Here is a 23,496-nt window from a genome sequence, read left to right as displayed (position 1 = left end):
CGCCACAACCAGAGGAGCCACAACCACGGGGGGGCAATCCGGAGGCAGCTTGAGGGGGCGGAATGCAAGCAGAGCACGAGTCCAGGAACCGAGGTAGCCCTTGGGACAGTGCCGGAGCCACACAGCCATGCTTCCAGCCCTCGATGCATCTGCCATTTTAACCAGGGGCCACCTTCCTCCACCGGGTTGGTCACTTATGAAGTAGTCCCCTCCCTGAAACCAATGCAGCCACTTCATTGTCCTGAAGAGGCTAGAGGTTACTATCCGCACCCCTTCTTACTGGACACCCACCAGCAGGGATGTAAGCCCAGGAGGCAGTCACGGAAGGTGACCCTGGAGCTGAGACGGGGCTCCTTGAAGGCCCCAGAGGAAGGAGAAAGGAAATGAGAGAAGCGTGTTATGTCATATTAAATATTTATTGTTTTCTGCAGACTGACCTTGGAGTAACTCTCAAGCCAGGAGGGGACTGGTTAGTGTTCAAGTTGCTGAGATCTTAGGTCAAAAAGCTACAGAAATCACTTTGACTGAAAAAAAAAAAAATGACTTAGAGGCATTCTCCCCTTGCCACCAATTCCAAGAAATGAGGCTTCACACCTCAGAACACGGTGACAAGAGTTGAGTGAACCAGAGACTGAGGCAGTGAAGGTTTTACTGGGGGAAGAGCAGAGCCTTGGAGGTTGGGGCCGGGCGGGGGGAGAGGAGGGGCGCAAAATCGGGAAAATGAAAAAGGTCGTTTTGGAAGCCCAGGGGGAAGTGGTCCTGGGAAACCTAAAGACACTGGAAGATTCAGAAAGCCAAGTGGATCCAGCTTATCCTGATGAGGTAGGGTCCTGGGAATGAAGGCAGGGTGAGGCACGTCAAGGACCTGGGAGGCAAGGGGAGAACTGGAAGAAGGACCCCAGGTGAAGAAGGGTATGGGGTGGGGTACAGAAGTCCATGGAGAGGGCTGGTGGATCAGAGGGTCCAGCACATCAGAAGTTGGGCTTGTGCTTCTTGAGCTCCACCATAAGGTGGTGAATGTTGATGAGCTCAGCCCGGGCGGGGAGGGCTCGGAGCTGGGGCTGCGACAGCACCCGGTGGAAGCGATGATAGAGCTGGATCAGCTGGGTCAGCGCTCCCTGGTTGGAGAAAGTCATGGAGGGATCAGACTGTGGGGTGACGCTGCTGATGATTAGGAATCAGGTTAGGGCTCGACCAGAACTTTCAAGGGTCACTTGGATGATGCTGAGCTGGGGGTAAAAAATTAGTGATGGGGTGGGATGGGAGTGGGGGCTGGGAGTTGCAGGTCACCTGGATGATACTGGTTCCATTTCTGAAGTTGGTGAAACTCCGCATTACGTCCTGACTCAGAGACTCCACCGATGATTTCCAGGAACTACCAAAGCCACGGATCAGCTGAGTAACCCGGGCTGATGGCAGGAGGAAAGAGAGAGTGTCAGAGAGGGACTAGGCTGGGTGATCTTCATCCCCACTACGTCCTCCCCAAGGCACAGCCAGCCTCACCATCCAACTCTTCTTTCCTGCTCTGCCCCCTCCCCACGTAATCTGCATCCTCACATTTTTCTTTCCCACTCACCTTATCACTGAGCCCAGCACTACCACACCGCCCTCATACCTTCTTCCCCTCGAAGTCGCTCAGCCTGTCCACGCTCAATCAAAGACTCAGCCTCCTTCACAAACGCCACCAGACCCCCAAAAGGAGGAGACAGCAACTCTTCAATGAATTCCTGGAGAAACACACACACACATATACACAGGGTCGAGTGTCCTGGTGTCAGTAGATTTTCCCACTTCTGGCATTATGACTGACTAGATCCTGAGAATACTCCCAAAGCAAAACAGCTAAACTCTGAAAACGTCATATATTTCAAGACACTGCTGGTCTCATAAGAGGTAGGGGAAATCTCCAAGGATCCCCCTCCTCAAAAAAACAAAACTAAAAGCAAAAGAAAACCCAACTAAACTTGAGCTGGGAACACAGCAACAAGAAATTGGGGTCAGGACTGGAACCAGACGGGTGAGCAGCTGGGAGAGGCAGGGCTACCAGAAGGCAAACGGCCATGACAACTCTGCTAGCTGGAAACTGAGCCCAATGCCAGCCTTGAATGGGGAAGCTGAGCCTGGTCTCTGGTGAGAGTCTCAAAGAGGTGCCGATGTAGACCCAGGTGGATAGCATCTTTCAGCTACTGCAAAAGCCGAGACAAATCCTCTCTGAAGGAAAATATCTCAACGCCAATTTAGGCCCATATGACTCCCCCTGATTAAGATCAAACAATGAACTCAAAGATACCAGACACAAAAGAAAGTGAGCTACCACAAAAGTCAGTATAGACAATAAGCAATGGCCAGAGACCTCCAAAGACTGCCAACATTAGAACTGTCAGATCCATAGCAGGTGTACATTCCATATGAAATGTTTAAAGAAGTTAAAGATACAGACACGAAGATGACTAATTAACAAGATTCAGAATGGACAGACTTGAAACAAAATGGAATTTTTTAGAAAGGATTTAAAAACAATAAATTTTTTAAATTTAAAAAAGTTAGGCTAAATAGCAGATCAGAAATACTTCAAGAATGATACAGTGAATTGGAATTTATAATTGAAGAAATGACTCAGAATGCAGCACAGACAGATAAGGAGATGGAAAATTTTGAGATGTTGAGAGGTACAGAAATCTAATTAATGGATCTAGGCAGTGACCATTGACGGCTACTGAGAAAGAGAGAGCCCAGAAGACAGTATGTGGCCCCGATGGAAGTACACACCACCACCTCTCAAATATCCTTGTAAAAAAAGTCGAATTGGAATCTGATCAAGCCTTTCCATCTAACTACACATTTATGGGAAAAGAGGAAGAGTGTAGCCACACCATGGAAGGCAGTCAGTAAAATCCAGACTTTGGGAAGAAGAAAAATGATCCCAAATAATTAATTGAGTTTTAAAAAGGAATGGTGAACAAACAAACTGGGAAGCATGGAAACCCAAATAAATAGTATCACTGTAAAATAGCAACAATTATGGGGCCGGCCCAGTTGGCACAGAAGTTAAGTGTGCATATTCCACTTTGGCAGCCCAGGGTTTGCTGGTTCAGAGCCTGGGTGCAGACATGGCACTGTTTGGCAAGTCATGCTGTGGTAGGCGTCCCACACATAAAGTGGAGGAAGATGGGCACGGATGTTAGCTCAGGACCAGCCTTCCTTTAAAAAAAAAAAAGCAACAATTAAAAGTACAACAGAAATAAAATATTGGTCAATAATTAGCATGGAAGGCAGAAGGAGGAGGGGCAATTGGAACATTAAAACATTTAAAATGTTTTAAAGTCCACATACTGTTTGAGAGAGTGGTTAAGTTTAGATGTTAAGCAAATATGCAAGGTAAAATTTAAAGGACAAATTCTAAAAGAATGGAGTACAAAATCCAAACAATTAGAGAGAGGGAAAAAAATGTAGTAAGAAAAGCAAACAGAGGCAAGAAGCACAAAAGACACCAAACAAACTAGAGATGGTAGAAAAAAGTCCAAATCTCACACTAATCATAATCAACATAAATGCATTGAAGCCATAAGTTAAAAGGCAGAGATAATTCAATTGGATTTTTAAAAATTCCAGCTATATGCTATTTACAAAAGACTTAAAACGTGAAAACACAAAAAGGCTGAAAGTAAAATAATGGAAATAAATTAGCAGGCAAATATTAACCAAAGTAAAGCTGGCAGAGCTATGTTAATATCAGACATAACAGGCTCTAAGATAAAATTATTAGGGCTAAAGTGGGACATTATATAGTGACAAATACTTCAAGTCACCAGTAAGATCTAACAATTCTAAACTTTTAAGAATTAAGATAAAATAAGCTGAAACTATATAAAGCAAAATTTGGTGGAACTGCAGGAAAAAGTGACAAATCTTCAAAGTATCTCTCAACTATTGACAAGTAGACAAAAAATGATCAGTAAAGATATAGATGATGTGACCAACACAATTAAAAAGCTCGATCTCCACACCTGACAATTAAAGAACACACATGGAACATTTACAAACATTCACATGATCACGTACTGGCCATAAGCAAATCTAAACAAATTTCAAAGAATCAGTACTCAACTTGAAGTCAGCAATTCCAAAAGTCCCATGCACCCCAATGTTCATTGCAGCATTATTTACAATAGCCAAGACGTGGAAGCAACCTAAGTGCCATCAACAGATGATTGGATAAAGAAGATGTGGTACATATATACAATGGAATACTACTCAGCCATAAAAAAGAACAAAATCGTCCCATTTGCAACAACATGGATGGACCTTGAGGGAATTATGTTACGTGAAATAAGCCAGATAGAGAAGGACAATCTCTGTATGACTCCACTCATATGAGGAATTTAAACACGTGGACAAAGAGAACAGATTAGTGGCTACCAGGGGAAAGGCGGGGGGGGGCACTAAGAGTGAAGGGGTGCACCTGCAACACGACTGACAGACAATAATGTACAACTGAAATTTCACAAGATTGTAACCTATCAACTCAATAAAAAATAAAAAGAATCAGTACTCAAAAAAACACATTCTCCATCTACAATGCAATTAAGTTAGACATTAATGACAAAAAGATAAGTGAGAAAACTACTTTGGGAAATTTTAAAACACTCCTCCAAAAATGTCAAGGATCAAAGAAGAAATAATCAAACCATAAAAATTCTTAGAATGATAATAAAAATGCTACATATTCAAACCTACAGAATTCAATAAAAGCAGTACTTAGAGGTAATTTCACAGTTTTAAATCTTTCCAGATACTTTCCTGGCAAGTTCTATGAAACTTTCAAAGAAGAGATCGTTTCAATCTTAAACTCTTTCAGAATAAAAAGAAAGAGGGAATACTTCCTTCCCACGTCCTTCTACGAAGCCAGTATCACTTTGGTACCAAGACCACTCAAGGACAGTACAATAAAAGAAAATCACAGGCCAATCTCACCTGTGCAGAGAAGCAAAAATTCTAAGTGAATCAGACCAAACCCAGAATGGTCTAACATTCTAAAATCTACAAATGTCATACACCACATAATAGATTAAAAAAATAAACTATGTGATTACCTCAACAGTTGCATAAAAAGCACACATTCTTCATTAAAAATTCAATACCCATTCATGTATTTAAAAAATAATAACTCTTGGGGCCACCTCCGCGGCCTAGTGGTTAAGTTCACGTGCTCCACTTGGGCGGCCCAGGGTTTCACTGGTTTGGATCCTGGGCACGGACCTAGCACCGCTCATCAAGCCACGCTGAGGCGGCGTCCCACATAGCACAACCAAAAGGACCCACAACTAGAATATACAACTATGTACTAGGGGGGTTTTGGGGAGAAGAAGAAGAAGAAAAAAAAGAAGAATGGCAAGAGAGGTTAGCTCAGGTGCCAATCTTTAAAAAAATAAAGAAAGAAAAAAAAATAATAATAACTCTTGGCATACTAGGGATTGAAAGGAATTTTCTTAACCTGATAAAGAGTACATATAAAACACCTACAGCAACGTTACTCTTGACGGGCAAATGATGAAAGCCTTCCTTTTACAATTAGGAAAAGACAGGGTTCTCACTATTACCACTTGTACAACTATTCAGCTTTGTACTGGGGGTCCTAGCCGTGCAGTAAGAGAATAAAGACATGAGCAATTAAAGACATAGAGATCAGAAAGGAAGAACTGAAACTGTCATAACTCATAGATGATGAGTGCCTACGTGGAAACACACAAATCTCCAGAAATATTATTAAAAATAACCATTTAGGAAGATGGCTGGCTATATGGTCAATATACAAAAATCAATAGCATTTCTATACACCAATTCAAACATCAAGAAAATATCTTTTTAAAAAGATAATATTTAAGTAACAACAGTTTATTTAAAGGACAAATTCTAAAAGAATAGAGTAGAAAATCCAAACAATTAGACAGAAAAAATGTAGTCGTAATTCCTAATATTATTCCTAGTAATTATTTCTAAATAAATGCAGATTTATTCCTAGTAGAAATAACTACATAGTAACTCCTAGCACACTAGGGATTAAAAGGAATTTTCTTAACCTGATAAAGGGCATCTACAAAAAAACCTACAGCTACATTACTCTGAATGGGGAGACGGTGAAAGCATTCCTTTTAAAATCAAGAACAGGATAAGATTCTCACTATGACCCTTCTGTTCAACCATTCAAGATCGTCATAGAGGTCGAGCCAGAAGAGAAAGATCAAAGACATAAAAAATTAAAGGCAAAGGATTAGAAGGGATTTATTTATGGGGCCGCCCCGTGGCCGAGTGGTTAAGTTCGCATGATCCACTGCGGCGGCCCAGGGTTTCCCCGGTTTGAATCCTGGGCGCGGACATGGCACTGCTTGTCAAGCTCTGCTGAGGCAGCGTCCCACATGCCACAACTAGAAGGACCCACAACTAAAAATACACAACTATGTGCCGAGGGGCCTTGGGGAGAAAAAGGAAAAATAAAATCTTTTTAAAAAAAGAAAGGATTTATTTATTCCTAATAGGACTAAATCTACATATTACACCTACCTAGAAATAACTCTAACAATAGATTTGCAATGTCTTTGTGCTGAAAATTGTAAAAGGTTATCAAAAGACATTAAAGAATATCTTAAAAAATGGAGAAGGAGCCCATGTTTATGGACAGGAAGTTTCAACATCATAAAGTGTCAATTCTTCCAAATTGATCAACGCAATTCCAATCAAAATCCTTAATATTTTCTTTAAATGTTAAAACTTACAAGCTGATTGTAAAATGTATATGAAAAGTCAAAAGGCCATTAACACACAAGATACTGATGAAAAAACAAGGTAGGAGAATTTGCCTTATGTACTGATCAACAGAATAGAACAGAGGGCAAGACGCACATCTTTGTGGAGTTTTGCTATATGACAGAGACAGCACCGCTTTCAAGTGCTGTCAAGATCAAGTGCGAAAAGAAAGGGATTTTTCTGGGGGCCAGCTCCGTGGCTGAGTGGTTAAGTTCACACGCTCCACTGTGGTGGCCCAGGGTTTTGCTGGTTCGAATCCTGGGCGCGGACATGGCACCACTCATCAAGCCATGCTGAGGCAGTATCCCACATGCCACAACTAGAAGGACCCACAACTAAGAATATACAACTATATACCGGGGGCGGGGGAGGGCTTTGGGGAGAAAAAGGAAAAAATAAAAAAAATCTTGAAAAAAAAAGAAAAGAAAAGCAAGGGATTTTCTGTAAACAGTTCTGGGCTAATCATTATTCATATAAAAAAATAAAATTAGATTCCTTCCTCACATCATACACAAAAAATCAATTCTAGGTGAATTTAGAACTTAAAAGGAAAAAGCAAAATTCTACAATATTAAGAAAAAAATGTAGGGGCCAGCCCCATAGCCGAAGTTCGAGCACTCCGCTTCTCAGCGGCCCAGGGTTTCGCCAGTTCAGATCCAGGGTGCAGACATGGCACTGCTCATCAGGCCACATTGAGGCAGTGTCCCACATGCCACAACTAAAAGGACCTGCAACTAAGATATACAACTATGTACCGGGGGGATTTGGGGAGATGAAGCAGGAAGAAAAAAAAAGAAAGTTGGCAATAGTTGTTAGCTCAGGTGCCAATCTTTAAAAAAAAAAAAAAAGAAAAAAATGTAGTATAATATTTTGCTGACCCTGGGGTAATAAAGAATTTCTTAAACAAGACACAAAAATAAAGACTAATAAATTTAACCATATCACACTTAGGAATTTCTGATTTCTGTTCATCAAAAGACAACATAAAAAAAGTAAGAAGATAAAACACATACTGAAAGATATCTGTATAATCAACAAAAGACTAGTAAGTAGAACATAACATAAAGAGCTGTTATAAATCAAAAAGAAAAACACAACCCAATTTTTAAGAGGTCAAATGCTACGACATTTTATAGAAAAGAAAAATTTGTATGACTACATAACATTTGAAATGATGCCCAATCTCATTAGTAATCAGGAAAATGCAAATCAAGACCCCAATGAGATACCTACCAGAATGGCAAAGACAGTCTGATACTATCACATGTTGGAGAAAATATGGCTGGATGAGAATTCTTACATATTGCAGATATGGAATAAACTGATACAACCACTTAGGAAAACAATTTGCCACACTTGCTCAAACAGTTGAATCCTGGCAAAACCTATATAAGCAGCAAGCCCACTCCTACTTCCAAGAGAAACTTTCAGTAAAACTTACCTACCTCCATGTGTGCTAAAAGACGTAAGTGTTCCTAAAACAATTCTCACAGTAACCAAAAACTAGAAACAATACAAGTGTCCACTTACAGGAGAATATATGTTATAGTCACACAATGTAACACTACAGAGCAGTGAAAATGAATGAGCTACAGCCATATGTCATAACATGATGATACTGGAAAACTTATGCACGAAAAAATCCTGTGATTCTGTCTTTATGACACTCAAAAACAAAACTAACTAATTATTATTTTGGCATACCTATAGCTATATTTTTAAAAGCAAGAGCATGATAAACAGTCCATTTAGGTCAACAGATGCCTCGATGTGAGAGGCAGGGAGATGGGGTGAGAAAGAATTCATATTCTGATGTAGATTATTGCCAAGGCATGTGGTAGGATCGTGGCTTTCCATATCATTAAAAAAATACAAAGAAAAACATATAGACCAATAGTGACAGCGCATTGTGAACCAAGAGTTCTAATAATTCCAACTCTGTGCACCTAAAGTCCATTAACCGCCTCTCCCTACACACATGCTCGCACACGCACTGAACTGAAAACAGCACACGAGACTGGCCCTTTCTTCTTCCCCACACCCCCACCTGTGTCCGAGCATTGAGCAGTTGCTGGAAACTCTCAACCTCTTTGCTGTCATCTGCAGCCCGCTCCTAAGGGAAAACAAAGGGACATCTCAAGTTCAGGGAAAAGCAGTCCTTCCCTCCACATGTCCGTACTGTGCCCGACGCTGTGCCCGACTCCACAAAGAAAACACTGAACGAGACCAACATGATCTCTGCCCTCATGGAGCTAACAGAGCAGCAGGGGAAGCTGAATCCTCTGGGTAGTACCGGAGACAGGGAGAAGGGGTGTCTGTTACCATCAGCACACCCAGCATCATGTCGTAGTTGTTGATCAGAAACACAAGCTGCTCCTTCCTTGAGGAGAACTCAGCTGCCACTCGGAGGACAAAATTCTCCACTTCCACCTGAAAAAGATCAAAGGAAATGGTGACATGAGAAGACAAGAGCATGTGGCCCGTCCTCACGCTGCGGCCCGCTGTGGCAGCCCTGATGCTGGGCAGTCTCCCCTGCCCTACCCTCACCTGTAGCTGTCCCAGCAGCTGCATCGTCCGTTCGTTGGGAATTGTCTGATTGATGCTGACAAGAGCAGAGGAGAACTCTGCATACCGACGTGTGATCTGGGAGAAAGAAAGCAGGATGAAAAGTCACAGTAACTCCCTGGCCCAACCAACACAACCTCCCGACTCCCTTGGAGCTGGGCAACCAACCGCTGTGCCTCCCACCTCCGGTCCCTCCCAACAGCACCCAACCCACCCTGAGTTTGACCACGCTCCTAAACTGCCCCTCACACAGGGTGGTTACATATCCAGCCAGGCCCACGACACAACCATGAACCTGGCCAACCCCCACGGTGAAGCTCAGACCCTGCCTTCCAGGAACCCCGTTGTTACCCTGCCCCTCCTCACATAGTGGGGCCGAGTATCCAGTCCCCCAAGGCGCTGAGGGTCAGTGCTTCGGACACTCTGGACGTTCATCTCCAGGATCAACTCAAATCGTGGCCACAGCAGGGCAAGCACCTGTTCCCAGTACCTGTGGGCTTAATCAGGATCAGAGATCAGCTGGCAAGAAATGTCAGGGTGGTGAGGGTGGTAGAGTGTGTGTGTGGAAAACTGATGTAGGGCTGATGGCTGGTGGAGGTAGGAGCAGGCGCGAGAGGTGCATCAGAAAGCAGTGGGACTGCCTCCAGGCAGATGAATGGGAATAAGGGTCAATGGTACCAGGTTGTGTGAACCCAAGGGTCAGGGCAAGGTTGTGTAAGACCAAGAGTTCAAGGAAGGGGGCATCAAGGACTAGAACTCAGTGACCTGTCCAGGGCGGGAACATCCCTCTTAGCTGCAATATTGCGGAATCGGAGGACAATGTGGATACAGAGAAAAACAGCAATGGCATCATAGCAGTCAGCGAGATAGGACTCCAGGTGTTTCTGTAATTTTAAGAACAGGCAAAGGATTGAAAGAGAATGTTACTTTATCGTTCCCAGTGGCTATGGACAAAGGGGATGCTCCTTTGGGGATGTGGCACAGGGAGGGAGGGAGGAAGAGAGGGGGGAGGAAATCTAAAAAGGAACTGTCCCCTCCTTCCCTGTCCACTGGCCACTCGGATCGTCCCGCTGCCTTGCTCACCAGGATCTATGATCGCAAGCCTATCATAGCAGAATTCAGGGCTGAGCACCAAGGTTTAGGGGCCCCTCAGTTTTCAGGCGCTATTGCCTGGGTGTGGATCAGCAGTGGGGGTAGTCTCGGGGATCCCAAGCTTTGAGAGTTTCATGGAGAGTCACACTGTGAGTACGAGGCTTACACATTTTAAATGAGAGGGTCCTGGTTTCAGTACCACCAGAGCTATGACCCCCTCATGGTACCCATGAGGACTGAGGACACAGAGGCCTAAGAGCGCAGGAGCTGCAGATCTTACCAGGGTCATGGTGAGCGTCCGGCCCATGACGGCATGGAAGAGGTCGTGTGCAGCCGGGCCAGACACAACAAAGAATTCACAGATGAAAAGATATTCACGGCAGGAATTGTCCAGGAGGGCATAGTGCTGGCTGCGGAAGAGGGCCTCGAATGGATACTAGAAGGGGAGGGGTAAAGAAGAGAGACAGAAGGGATGGACCCAACACTGCCTCCCCGTGGATATGGCTGGAAAATGAGCAAAGCTGGGTGAGGAGGGCCCAGCAGACTCTTCCCACCTAACCCAAGTGCAGGCTGTGAAAGAGCATCCGGAATGCATACTGAAGAGGTGGGGGGAAGGCGCACAAGAGAGGAGCCCACCCACACCTGCTGCTGCTGCTCCTGCATCCACCTCCACCCTGCCTCATGACATGTCACGCCCCTCAGCCAGTCTCTCCCCTCTGTACGCCCTTGAGTCAGTGGTCCCAACGCTTTCACGTCACAGAACAGCAGGGTGACAGGAGAAGGCCAGCCAGGTCTACAGGGACTGATCCAGGGGCCTGCAGGGTGGGAAGCTTCCCAGGCCCATGCTCAGAGTCCCCTCATGACCGAAGCTTGCTCCTCCTCTTACCCTCTGGTCTCCCCGCTGGGCGGTGTGGGGCACCAGGATGGGGGCCTCCAGTTCAGTGGGGGAGATGACAGAGCCACGGGTCCCCAGGGTGAAGATGGTGTTCCTACTGCGAAGGGATGGCTTCGAGAAGAATCGTGATGGGTCAGAGTCAGGGAAAACAGTAAGATCACAACTGTGACCTAAGATCAAAGACTCAGTACCCCCAGGGACCCCAGGCAGCCAGACATAGTCTAGATGTCCCCTTTCCCAGTACTGGGGCCCCACTCCACCTGCCATTTGTGACTGGGCTTTGGGGAGCCTCCACACCCAATGATACGAGATGCAAAATTATGTGTCAAAACGACCTGTGCCTTCTTCTGGGGAGGGAGGCCATAGCCTTCATCATATTTTCAAAGCTCTTGGTCCCACAGAAAACGTAAGCAACAGTGCCCTGGAGGCTGAAGCCAGAAGCCCCGTCCCTCCAGGCCTAACATGAGGGTGTCTCGGCTCTAGGATATCTTTCTTCGCCGTGTCTTCCACACCCATTAGATCATCCTTCTCAGCGACTTCCTCATACTAGACACAACAGAAAAGAGAACTGGTAAGCATCTCTTCCCACGGCGCCACAAAAAAATTTCTTTTAACACTGCCCCTCCGGCCCAGCCGTGGTCCCTCTTCCCAGCCCAGGTGCCCACGAGCGCCTCTCCGTCCTTGGCCTCACCTGCACCTTCATGAGCCGCCCCAGGTAGGAGCGGTAGTAAGACACGTAGATCTTGCTCAGCGTCTCCACATATTCATCCCTCATCTCCTTGGCTGTGGCTCGTTCATTGCCCAGCAGGAACTGGTAGAAGAACCTGGAGGGGCCAGGGACCCATCAGTCTCCTCGCCTGCCCAAGAACCAAGACAGCACACTGGCTGCCAGAAGCTCAGAGGCCACCCCGAGCCCTTCTTCAAGAGGTGACCTGTACTTCAGCAGGGCCGTCTGGGGGATCTGATAGTTGGTCATGGGTTTTCTGAAGGAATAAATCTTCTGAAGGATGAACTCCCGGATCTTCGTCACTGCCTAGACGTGGGGGACCAAACACAGGGCATGAGGCTGCAACTGTCTTACCGTTTGGGAGGCACTGTGGGGAGTGACAAATGTTAAATACGGGAGGAGGAAGGGCGGAGAATCCCTCTTCACTATCTTAAGATTTTTCAGGGGAACCCAGAGATGGGAGGTGCAGGCAGGGTGAAGTCCTTAGGGACAGGCTACCATGAGCTCTGCCAGGGAAATCCAGGGTGAGGGTCTCAGGTAGGCTGGTTCTAGTAGATTCCAGAGTATCCACCTCCACCCCCTACCTTGACCCGGAGCCGGTCGAGCACGCCTCTGACATCTGCGCAGGCAGCGGTGCCTCTGGCCTCCTGCTCTCGGACTGCGGCTGCCTTGGCGTCCAGCTCCTGCAGCTGCTCCAGGAACCTGGGCTCTGTCACTGGCGCCTCCAGAATTGCCCTGAATAGCAGGCAGAGGTGGGTGGGCTGGGTTAGGAGGGAGACCCAGACATCTCTAGACTCCAAACCATACCCCCTACATTCAGCCTCTGCTCCTCTCCCTTCTCACACTGTATCATAGTCAGGACATAGGTACAAAGTTTTCTGTTCCTGGACCCCCTCCATAAGCCTTGGACCCCCTCACTACATGCCTGACCCTGGAGGATTCCTAATCTTTGACACCTTAAAGCATGCATCAAGGTTAGAAAGAGTTGTCAACCCACTCATCAGTTTCTGGAAGGCACTTGATGACCTGGAGCCAGGAGACCCATGTGGTGAGTAGGGTAAGCCACGCCAGCCCAGCTACCTGCCATAGACATTGTGGTCCTTCAAACTGCTGACTCACGTGACCAGAGCAGAGGGCACCACGAGACCATCGACAAGCTCCCCAAGTTTCCCCCGAACTGCCTGGCGGTTTCGAAGCCGAATGTTCATGGCTCCTGACTGTTCCTGTAGTGTCCGGATCTCAGAGCTGATGGAGCTGAGGTCACTCTGAAAAGCTCCCAACATCTGCTCCATGCGCTGGGGGGGAGGGCAAAGATGTTGCTGGAGCACCGCAAGTGGGCCACCTAAGTTTCCTCGTGAAGTCTCCAGTATCTATCAGTCCATGATGGTAGCGGGTGATGAGGGAAGAGGTACCCCAAAGGTCACCAGCAAATAACATTAGTTACGGCAGTAACAACAAAAAAGGCTATTGAGGTCATCCTGAAAGTGACTGTAACTGTCCCCACCTGAGGCTGATGACCTAAAAAATGGCACCCGAGACCACGATCCGGTTCAGAGGGACTAGGGGGTCACAGGTCACGGTTACTAACCTCAAGGACAGCATCACAGGCTGTGATCTGGTTGTGCAGCGATGCTATGTTCTCACTCTCTTGGATATCTGACCCACAAAAAGTCAAGGGGCCTCACCGTGAAGATGGAGCTCCCCAGACCTGCAGGACCTCTCCAAGTTCTCCCTGAGGTGACAGCAACCTCAGAGAAAAGACATCAGCACCATGTCCCCCAAAATCCCCACTTTAATAACACCCCCCTTTCCCTCTGCTGGAGGATACAATCTCGAATGGATTTCTGTTCAATCTGCTGTAACTCCAGCTCAACCTGCTTTGAATAGTGACGGAGATCCACACCCTGGGAGAACGTAAACACGACAAGTCAGGAGGAAGTCGCGGGGAAGGGACACTGGAACAGAATCAACGGAGGACTAGAGGATAAGATACCAAGGTGATAATATAAGAGGCAAGAGACTGTTTTGTTTTTCTTTTCTGTGAGGGGAGGGTAGGTGGAGGGGCAGATTAGTATAGTGGAAAGCCTCACCGTTTTAAGAGCCTCCTTTACTAACTCATCCTCCAGATTTGCCTGAATGTGAACTGGAAATAGAAGTTTATCATAAGGGTCCAGCTCCACAGCTCCCCCTCCCCACCCTGAACATCTGCACGGGAATCCCCGCCTTTTTACGTCCGGCCCCCACGCCTCTCAGATGACAGGCACTGCATCCACCCCGGGCCGTCACTTACCGTCCACTTCATCCAGGATGAATTCATCAGAGGTGATGTCCAACTCTCCAAGTTGCAATGGCTCCTGAAGACCAGGACCACTCCCCTGGAGGGGGACAGGTTAATGGGAGAGGATACAGGGAGAGAGGGGGAGAACAAAACATAATGGGATAATCCCCAATCCTTCAAGGGTGGGGGGACTTTTACTGGGGAGCCATAGGTACCGAGCCAAAAAATTCCAAGTGTCTCCCATTGTACCCAATCTACTACTTGGGGTTGATGGGGAGGAAATATGACAAGGAGACAGGCAACCCACGAAGAGTGGAGGTGTCCGAATGAGGAAAATTAGGAGATGCAGAAGACAGAGCAGAGCCTGCAGTCGAATTTAGGATGCCCAGACTCCTGCTATCTTAGGTGTTCTATCACACTCTCTCTGGGGAGCCCCAGCCTCTCTAGAAATGTCAGCTAACACACAGTGTTTCCCTGCATGTCAAGTACCCTCTAACATTTACTCATTCATCTAATCCTAACCGACAACCTTCTTCACCTTATAAGTGTGGAAAGTGATGGCCCAGAGAGGCTGGTTAACAGGCCCAAGGACACACAGCGTGTAAGTGGCAGAACTGGAATTAGAACGCAGGCAACCTGGCTCCAGAGGGCACGTTCTAAACCTTTACACTACACTGCTTCTCTATTCTCCCCCAAAATCTGGGGGTTAATTGAATTGTGCCCTGGAACCTGAGTCTCAGCCATTCTGGTCCCCACTCAGGCTCAAGTCCGATGACAGGGAGAGGTATGGGGAGCCAAACCAGGTATCATCACTGGCAGCAACCGAGCTCCCAACAGTGTCCTGAACCCAGCCCAGGCCTTTCTGACGCGAGGACGACTGGACGAGACCCCAAAGGAGAAGGAGCCCCGCGTTCTCACCAGTGGGCCCTCCTCCTCCTCCATATCCGAGGCCCCGGCCCGCAACACCAGCTCCCGGGCAGCCGCCGCCATCGTCGCAGCGGCGGCCATTCCGCGCAGCCTCACTTCCGGCAGCTGTCAGTCCGGCGAGTCGGTTCCCGGGAGAGGAACTACAAGTCCTAGAGCGTTTTGCACAGCGCGAAGTCGTTCCCAGATATTTGAGTTAAACGATTTGACTCCAGCTCTCCCGTTTCAGCTCTAACCACTTCATCCAAGTGCAAATGGGAATTGGACGTCTAAAGCACAATCTCTCCCCGGAACCTTCGCTGCTCTCACAGCCAAGATCTCTACGAACTGTAAAGAGGGATCGTACCGGAAGTTGTAACTCCCAATTCAGACTCTCAAAAGTAGAGTCGGCTCGCACACAAGCAGTTTCCGGAAGCGCTGCACCAGGATCGCCCCGCCTCTTCCGCCTTGTAGCCATATAAGGCTTTTACGTCACTTCCGTTCTCTCTTCCACAGGAGGCCTACACGCCGCCGCTGGGTCCGCCGCCATGGTAAGACTGAGATCTGTACGGGGATCCGGCAACATCGGAACCGGGGCAGGGCAAGTCTGCTATCAGGTGGCCGAAAACGCCCTATTCTGGGGGCCTGCAACCTTCTGTGTGGAGCCTTGGGTCGCGTCCCTGAGGAGGGACGACTAAAGACATCCAGTTCTGGGGAGTGGGGCCAGAGGAAGAGTCCCTCCCCGGGCGCTCGGAAGCCGCGAAAAGCTTGGGCGTGCACGGGGACCTCCGGCCTCCGCCACTCAGAGTGTACGTTTGGGAACGGGCAGGAGACTTGCCCCCTCCCAGAGGTTACATTTTCCCTAGCCTGAACCCTTCGTGTCGCTGCTGTCTGCAGGACCGTAGTTTGCCGTGTTGTGAAAACCTGAAGGGGAGTCGTTGCCCCCAGTGTGACAACCTCAACGCTCCTGTTTGAGGTTACGGTTTGATGGTAGTTCACGGTATCTGATTTCTCCCCCGATCTCTGTCAGTCTCTAGTGATCCCTGAGAAGTTCCAGCACATCTTGCGAGTACTCAACACCAACATCGATGGGCGGCGGAAGATAGCCTTCGCCATCACTGCCATTAAGGTAAAGTATGGTAAGGAGCAGGGACTGTAAGTGGAACTTGGGTTGTTAGGACCTAAGCCGTAAGTGAGGCAAGGTAGAGGAAACGTAGTCCCAACCGGGCGAAGAAACACCAAGAATGGTTGAGGCAGCGACTAAACCTCTTAAACGCTTAGCACGTTTACCCCAAAGCTGAGTAGTGAAAGCCAGGGAATCGTCTCAGGTCAAGCCAAAATATTTCACCTAGGGGGTGGGGAGTGGGTTTGGTTGTCCGCCTGAATTTGCTGCAGTTTTCCTGGACCGTCAGCTGTCAAGTCAGTTTGTTAGATCCATTGTAGGTTTGGGTTCTGCCCCACCCCCATCACATCAGCAACCCTTCTTGTGAAATTTATGTAATTGTTCGTCTTGAGGGGTGAGCAGAAATGCCAGCAGATTCCAAGCGTGGGGGAACCTGTAACTGGGAGGTGGGAGGGTGTGACTACATCAGGAGCAGGATGTTTACTCAGATGCCAGAGGTGAAAGTCTCTGCCCCCTCCAGTGGCAGAGCGACTAGGACTTGTGTGAATTAACTTGGTGAATACAAGCTTGGGTATCCCCCTTCACCAACCTGATGAACACCTGGTCTTCCAGATGGAGACGTTATTCCACCCCACCCCCTCAGTCAGTGCGTGTGATTAGTTGTGGAAATGGCTGAATGTCTTCCTTCCCTGCTCGTGTGTGTGTGTGCACTCTGCCTGTGTGGTTCACAATCCCCAACTTCCGGTGTGTGACAGGTGCCCATTCAGTGTTAGGGAATGGGTGTTACTAGGGATACTGTCGCCTGGTTTCAAGGAATTTAAAGGAAACTGATACATATTTTATAGATAGTTTAGACCTAAATCCTACCTTTGACTTAGAAGATTGATCAGATCCCTTTGATTTTTCAATCTATACGGCAGGAAGCACAGCTTTCCTTTGTTCTTAAATGGTGTATAAGATTGCTTTTGCAGTTCTGAAAGTAGTGAGGCAGTGTAAAATACAGTGCCTTTTTCAGGGGTTGCTGTAAGACTTAAGTGAGGTAGTGAATATAAAAGACGAGCCTGGTTAATGGGATGCTTCTGTTAAGCCCTTCCTCTCTACGTCTTTGAAGTTAACTGGTTTTGTATTTGTTACTTTAGTTAAATATGTCATAAGCTTTGTAGTCAACTTAAAACAATTTACTCAGAGCAGCTTCTGGTACTTCGTGAGCATGAGTGTTGTGATAAGAAGACTCCTGCGATCCTGGTGCCCTGCTTATCACAGGGAAAGTTTATTCCTAGAGATAGATACCTGAGTGCTGAGGTTTTTGCTGATTGCATGGAGAGCCAGCAATTGCAGCAGCTCTTCCTCTGGTGAGAGAACTAAAGTGTGGAGGTGGTCTTTTGTTAAGGATACGGGATGGGAGGTGATACTTGGAAATTGGAAGAAAGTTGGGGGAGGGGGTTCCTCAAAAGATGCAGTTAAAAAGTTAGGTTAATTGGCCAGAGAAGGGTGAAGAATGGAATGGAAGTAGACACAAGCAGAAGAGGGCATTCTTTAGAGGTAATACAGATCCTGCAAGGTTATTCTTTTTGCCATGATCTCTTCCTCGTCGTTTTGTTTCCACTTGTAAACTTGGTGTGAGTATTCTTTGAGGCTGGCTGGTGTTCTGCCCTTGCTGTAAACCAGGGTGGTCCCTGCCGTCTGGATTATTTGGAAACATGGGAGGAGGGGGTTGGAGTTGGTCACAATGACTAGAAGGTACCTCCTGGCCTTGTTTATAAGGGACTCTTGTCCTGCCAAAATGCCAGTGCCACCATGAGTAACATTGCTCTAAATACTCTTAGAGAGTAATATTAAGTTGGTATCAACTCATCTATTATACGGTCCAGACCCTTGGACTATGAAGATGAGAAAGTAATGGCTCCCTGTAGTGCACTCTTATGGATGGGGCAGAGAAAAGTGGGTCAGGGGATCTAACTTACGAAGTTGTCTAGCCGATATCTAGAGTCAGTTGCTAAACAAAGTATATATCTCCAAATAGTGTTTCATCTATAAATAGTTAAATTTGAGAGAGACCTTACTGTCTTCTGAGTCAACCGATAATTTGATTTCCTAGGTCCCGTTCTTATTTCTAGGAAATACCATCTGTTTTAGTTTCCTGGGGCTGTTATAACAAGTTACCTTATTCTTATTGGCTTAAAACAGCAGAAGCTAGTTCTTAGTTCTGGAGGTCAAACATCCAAAGTCGAGGTGTCAGCAAGGCCGTGCTCCTGTGAAGGCTCTGAGAATCCTGTCTTGCGTCTTCTCTTCTGGTAGTTGCCAGCAGTCCTTGGCGTTCCTTGTCTTAGAGCCGCATTCCTCCAATCTCTCGCCTCTGTTATCACATGACTTCGTTCCCTTTGTGTCTTGTGTGTCCTCTCCTTTTATTGTAAGGATGCCAGTCACTGGATTTAGGGTACACTAATCCAGTGTGACCTCTTTTTAACTAATTTTATTTGTAAAGACTATTTCCAGGTAAGGTCACATTCTGAGGTTCCAGATGGACATATATTGGGGGGTGGGGACACTATTAAACCCAGCACACCATCCTTCACTATCCAGATCTGTTTGGTTCATGAGTTCAGGTGGCAAGCAGTAGCAGTGCTGGTGTTGATATGATGCCACTAGTGAAAGCATTAGTTTCTTTTGAGTTTGATTTGGGCATTTAGCTCCCTAGGGCCTGGTCATCTCTGGGCACTAAGAAAATCAAGTTTGTGATCTTGGAAACTTTGATCATGGGGATGTGGTGGTCTGACCAAAGAATCATGACCCTCAGGGACCCTGAGCAACTGACAGTCCTACCGCTTGCTCAACCCTGTTGGCTCAGAAGACCCTACTCTTGCTGCTTTGATGTTGCATCAGCTTTGAGAGCCAGGCCCTTCGTCCTCCAGCAGGAAATTGGAAGGTGCCACTCTTGGGCGCTGCGACAGTATCTTAACAGCCAGCGTTTATTGACAATTATGTATGCTAGGCAATGTGGAAAAGAAAAGATTCTGCTTTCAAGAAGTTATCTGCCACAAGTTCTCTGTTCATGGTCCAGCCCTACCCCTGAACAAAACTATTTTTCTTTTTCTTTTTTTTCTTTTTTTTTTGAGGAAGATTAGCCCCGAGCTAATTACTGCCAGTCCTCCTCTTTTTTTTTTTTGTTGAGGCAGCCTGGCCCTGAGCTAACATCGGTGCCCACCTTCCTCTACTTTATACGTGGGATGCTTTCCACAGCATGGCTTGCCACACGGTGCCATGTCCGCACCCGGGATCTGAACCGGCGAACCCTAGGCCGCTGAGAAGCGAAACGTGCGAACTTAACCGCTGCGCTGAGGGGGCGGCTCCTATTTTTCTTTGTATTTAATGGTTAAGCTGCATATCTGGAAAAGGAGGTGGGGCAGGGGTGATCCAGAAAGTATGAAGCACAGGTTACTGTAGGCCCTATTTTTGTATGCTTTTGGAGTAGGGGCTGTGAATTTAGGAAATCAGAAAAATCTGACTCAAACCCAATTCCAAAACCTCCTCAGGGTGTGGGGCGAAGATATGCTCACGTGGTGTTGAGGAAAGCAGACATCGACCTCACCAAGAGGGCAGGAGAGCTCACTGAGGATGAGGTGAGCACAGGGAACGGGGCTTGGGTTGGGCCTGCCTCAGAAGGGGGGCATGTGGATCTGATCCTTGTCCTGCCTGCCAGGTGGAACGTGTGATCACCATTATGCAGAATCCACGCCAGTACAAGATCCCAGACTGGTTCTTGAACAGACAGAAGGACGTGAAGGATGGAAAATACAGCCAGGTATGGATTGAGATGGGAGAGATTAGAAAAATGGAAGGTGGAGTGTCCACCTGGAATTGGTCATAGGCGGTCGGGGTTAAAACCGACATCCCGGGGCTGGCCCCGTGGCCGAGTGGTTAAGTTCGCCCGCTCCACTGCAGGCGGCCCAGTGTTTCGTTGGTTCGAATCCTGGGCGCGGACATGGCACTGCTCATCAAGCCACGCTGAGGCAGCGTCCCACGTGCCACAACTAGAAGGACCCACAACGAAGAATATACAGCTATCTACCAGGGGGCTTTGGGGAGAAAAAAGGAAAAAAATAAAATCTTTTAAAAAAAAAAACAAAAAACCGACATCCCTCATTTTGTCTCCCAAATCCAGGTCTTGGCCAATGGTCTGGACAACAAGCTCCGTGAAGACCTGGAGCGACTGAAGAAGATACGGGCCCACAGAGGGCTGCGCCACTTCTGGGGGTGAGTGGGTGTGGGGGTCTCCTCTGCCTGCCTGCCTCTAGGACTCCCAGGGATTTCTCATGCTCTCTTTTCTCTCCCCACATCTTTTCTTTGTATTATGTATGACTTGTGATCCTTTTCTTTTCTCACCTGCAGACTACGTGTCCGAGGTCAGCACACTAAGACCACAGGCCGCCGGGGCCGCACCGTGGGTGTGTCTAAGAAGAAATAAATCTGTAGGCTTTGTCTGTTAATAAATAGTTTATACAGCTATGGCTTCCTTCTTTGTGTTTCTCTCCATTCTTCTGGGGGCAGTGATAGGGAATGCTGTTACTCGGGCCCTGTTCGTTTTTCCCCTGTTAGCTGATGTCCCCACTCAACTGCCCAATCTGTTCTTGGTCTTGGTTAAAGCAATAATGTTGCCACTCCCCACCCTGTCAAAAGCAGCCTTTCACCTACTGGTGCCCCACCCTCTAAGGTATGAGGGAGTTGCAACAGCCCGGAATGTTTCAGGACAACCAAATCCCCTGGGGTTGGTGCAGCAGGGTGGTGGTGTGTAGGTGGATGAGCCTAGGCTGCAGACGCTGGCGTGAGTTTTTGCAAGTCTTGATGGCAGTAGTCTCTAAATGATAGGGGTCTGCGTCTAGTCCGGAGGTCGGAACGTTGAGGCGATTCTAGTACAGATGCAACCCTCTAAATGAGCGCCGGTTTCCGTGACCCGGAAGAGCTGGGCTCCGCAAAGGGAGGTGGAACACGTGCGCGTTCGGGGAGGGAGGTCCCTGTCCGTCCCGCTGCGCGGCGTTGGCGTTCGCCGGCTGCGGCCAAGACACGCTGGTCCAGTTCCGTCTCTGTCTCGCGGCAAAAACCCCCACTTCATACCGCGCTACATCCGGCGGCCCGCGCTGTTGCGAAGTTTCCGGGGGATGCAGTGAGCGCGCAGGCAGGGGGCGGGACCCAGCCGCCGCCGAGGGAGGGGAGGGAGCGCCTGGTGCAGCAGCCAGCCGCCAGCCTTGGAGCCATCTGGTTGGCAGCCGGGCTGCAACGACAAGGTAACCTCCTCGCAGCTCCGGCCGTGCCGGCTTCCGCGTTTCGGCACCTTCCGGCGCCGGAACCGGCCGCGCGCTCTGCCCGCCGCATCCTAGGCGGGGCCCCCGGTTGGAGACCCAGGCCACGGAGAGCTGGGCTCACTGCCCTCCATCTTTCCCTCCAGATCCCCTCGGACTGCGCCACACCATGCCCCTCAGCCTATTCCGGCGCTTTCTCCTTGCCGTCCTGCTGCTGGTGATTGTCTGGACCCTCTTTGGGCCCTCAGGCATCGGGGAGGAGCTGCTGAGCCTCTCGCTAGCCTCCCTGCTCCCAGCCCCGGCTTCGCCCGGACCGCCCCTGGCCCTGCCCCGCCTCTTAATCCCCAACGAGGAGGCGTGCAGTGGGCCCGGCGCCCCTCCCTTCCTGCTAATCCTCGTGTGCACGGCCCCGGAGAACCTGAACCAAAGAAACGCCATTCGAGCCTCGTGGGGCGGGCTGCGCGAGGCCCGAGGGCTCAGGGTGCAGACTCTTTTTCTTCTAGGAGAATCGAGCTGGCGGCATCTCACCGGGGTCTCCCACGAGAACGACCTGGCACGGGAGTCAGCGGCCCAGGGGGACATCGTGCAGGCGGCCTTCCAGGACTCCTACCGAAACCTTACCCTCAAGACTCTCAGCGGGCTGAACTGGGCCGACAAACACTGCCCCATGGCCCGCTACATCCTCAAGACCGACGATGATGTGTTTGTGAACGTCCCGGAGCTTGTATCAGAGCTGGTCCGGCGAGGGGGCCGTTGGGAACAATGGGAGAAGGGCATGGAACCACAGAGAGACCCTGAGGTTGGACATGAAGAGCGAGAAGGAGGCGGCCCCACTTTGGGGAGCCAGCCAGTGCCTCTTTTGTACCTGGGACGTGTGCACTGGTGGGTGCACCCCTCTCGGACCCCAGGGGCTAAGCACTGGATATCAGAGGAGCAGTGGCCTCCCACCTGGGGCCCCTTTCCACCCTATGCCTCAGGCACAGGCTATGTGCTGTCAGCTTCTGCTGTGCAGCTCATCCTGAAGGTGGCCAGCAGGGCACCCCTTCTGCCACTGGAAGATGTCTTTGTGGGGGTAAGTGCCCGACGAGGAGGCCTCACACCAACCCACTGTGTCAAGCTGGCTGGTGCCACACACTACCCCCTGGACCGGTGCTGCTATGGGAGATTCCTGCTGACATCCCACAGATTGGACCCCTGGAAGATGCAAGAAGCCTGGAAGCTGGTGGGCGGCTCTGATGGGGAAAGGACTGCACCCTTCTGCTCCTGGCTTGAGGGAGTCCTGGGCCTCCTGCGGTGTCGGGTAATAGCCTGGCTTCACAGCTGAGAGTGCCTGGGACCACATGAGAGGAGTGAGGAGCAGAGGGTCCAGCCAGCACCCCCACGTCCTTTTCTCTCCCAGGCCTAATGCAGGGGCCCTGGCTGGCTGCAGCTGATCAGTCTGTCACTGAAGACTGAGGGATACAGGAGAAACCTAGAGGCCTGGCTGGCCAGCCCCAGAGATGGTCATCAGGAAGAAACAACAAAACAATGCTGGGGTGGCTCTCTCCAGCCATGGCAGGAGGCGCACAAGCCCCTCAATAAACTTGTCTCTCTACCTCTTCGAGTGCAGTGTGGTCCTCACCAGAGTCCCAGAACACAAACCTGGGAGCCTAGAGACTGCCAGATCCTGCTGGATGGGAAGGACATCTCCAGGGACATGGAAGAGAGAGGACAGCCTCTCTGAGGAGAAAGGTCCCTTAACAGCAAGGCTAAGGCCACAGCAACTACAAGATATGGGGCAGGGGTAGAGGCAAGACACCACAACCCCTCAGA

General features: G+C 48.7%; 3 protein-coding genes across 5 annotated transcripts; 2 read left to right on the top strand and 1 right to left on the bottom strand.

The window, feature by feature from the left end:
* Positions 1-397: 397 nt before the first annotated feature.
* VPS52 (VPS52 subunit of GARP complex) lies at positions 398-15,600 on the bottom strand. 3 transcript variants are annotated; one of them, XM_046640637.1, is made up of 20 exons: positions 15,280-15,600; positions 14,374-14,458; positions 14,174-14,226; positions 13,912-13,987; positions 13,672-13,739; positions 13,203-13,378; positions 12,668-12,818; positions 12,289-12,389; positions 12,048-12,180; positions 11,845-11,902; positions 11,348-11,481; positions 10,742-10,897; positions 10,135-10,253; positions 9,736-9,859; positions 9,352-9,447; positions 9,127-9,234; positions 8,852-8,917; positions 1,616-1,727; positions 1,291-1,409; positions 398-1,118 (listed from the first exon to the last, which is right to left on the bottom strand). In XM_046640637.1, the coding sequence occupies exons 1-20, from the start codon at positions 15,367-15,369 to the stop codon at positions 972-974; spliced, it is 2,172 nt and encodes a 723-aa protein (XP_046496593.1). In that variant the 5' UTR covers positions 15,370-15,600; the 3' UTR covers positions 398-971. The 3 variants fall into 3 exon arrangements, with proteins under 3 accessions (XP_046496593.1, XP_046496594.1, XP_046496595.1); XM_046640638.1 differs by lacking the exon at positions 14,174-14,226; XM_046640639.1 differs by lacking the exons at positions 14,174-14,226; positions 14,374-14,458; positions 15,280-15,600 and having other exon boundaries at positions 13,672-13,744; positions 13,912-13,961.
* Positions 15,601-15,720: 120 nt separating this feature from the next.
* Positions 15,721-20,893, top strand: RPS18 (ribosomal protein S18). Its single transcript, XM_046641400.1, has 6 exons — positions 15,721-15,815; positions 16,295-16,393; positions 19,921-20,007; positions 20,088-20,189; positions 20,550-20,641; positions 20,777-20,893. The coding sequence occupies exons 1-6, from the start codon at positions 15,813-15,815 to the stop codon at positions 20,850-20,852; spliced, it is 459 nt and encodes a 152-aa protein (XP_046497356.1). The 5' UTR covers positions 15,721-15,812; the 3' UTR covers positions 20,853-20,893.
* A 459-nt stretch (positions 20,894-21,352) lies between these two features.
* On the top strand, positions 21,353-23,474 carry B3GALT4 (beta-1,3-galactosyltransferase 4). Its single transcript, XM_046639216.1, has 2 exons — positions 21,353-21,669; positions 21,831-23,474. The coding sequence occupies exon 2, from the start codon at positions 21,854-21,856 to the stop codon at positions 23,006-23,008; it is 1,155 nt and encodes a 384-aa protein (XP_046495172.1). The 5' UTR covers positions 21,353-21,669; positions 21,831-21,853; the 3' UTR covers positions 23,009-23,474.
* The last annotated feature ends 22 nt before the right edge of the window (positions 23,475-23,496 follow it).

The sequence above is a fragment of the Equus quagga genome, chromosome 15, assembly GCF_021613505.1.
Source record: "Equus quagga isolate Etosha38 chromosome 15, UCLA_HA_Equagga_1.0, whole genome shotgun sequence".
Taxonomy (NCBI): domain Eukaryota; kingdom Metazoa; phylum Chordata; class Mammalia; order Perissodactyla; family Equidae; genus Equus; species Equus quagga.
The sequence above is the reverse complement of the archived record's forward strand: the minus strand, read 5'-3'. Positions and strand labels throughout refer to the sequence as shown.

What these genes read in the sequence shown, in the direction of transcription:
- RPS18 (XM_046641400.1), top strand. An exon ending in TCGCCATCACTGCCATTAAG is followed by an intron (nt 16,394 to 19,920) that starts GTAAAGTATGGT and finishes AAACCTCCTCAG; the next exon opens with GGTGTGGGGCGAAGATATGC. An exon ending in GAGAGCTCACTGAGGATGAG is followed by an intron (nt 20,008 to 20,087) that starts GTGAGCACAGGG and finishes CCTGCCTGCCAG; the next exon opens with GTGGAACGTGTGATCACCAT.
- VPS52 (XM_046640637.1), bottom strand. Translation starts at nt 15,369, where the DNA reads ATGGCCGCCGCTGCGACGATGGCGGCGGCTGCCCGGGAGCTGGTGTTG. An exon ending in AGGAGGAGGAGGGCCCACTG is followed by an intron (nt 14,459 to 15,279) that starts GTGAGAACGCGG and finishes GTCCCCCTCCAG; the next exon opens with GGGAGTGGTCCTGGTCTTCA. An exon ending in TGGATACTCGGCCCCACTAT is followed by an intron (nt 9,448 to 9,735) that starts GTGAGGAGGGGC and finishes TCTTTCTCCCAG; the next exon opens with ATCACACGTCGGTATGCAGA.
- B3GALT4 (XM_046639216.1), top strand. Translation starts at nt 21,854, where the DNA reads ATGCCCCTCAGCCTATTCCGGCGCTTTCTCCTTGCCGTCCTGCTGCTG.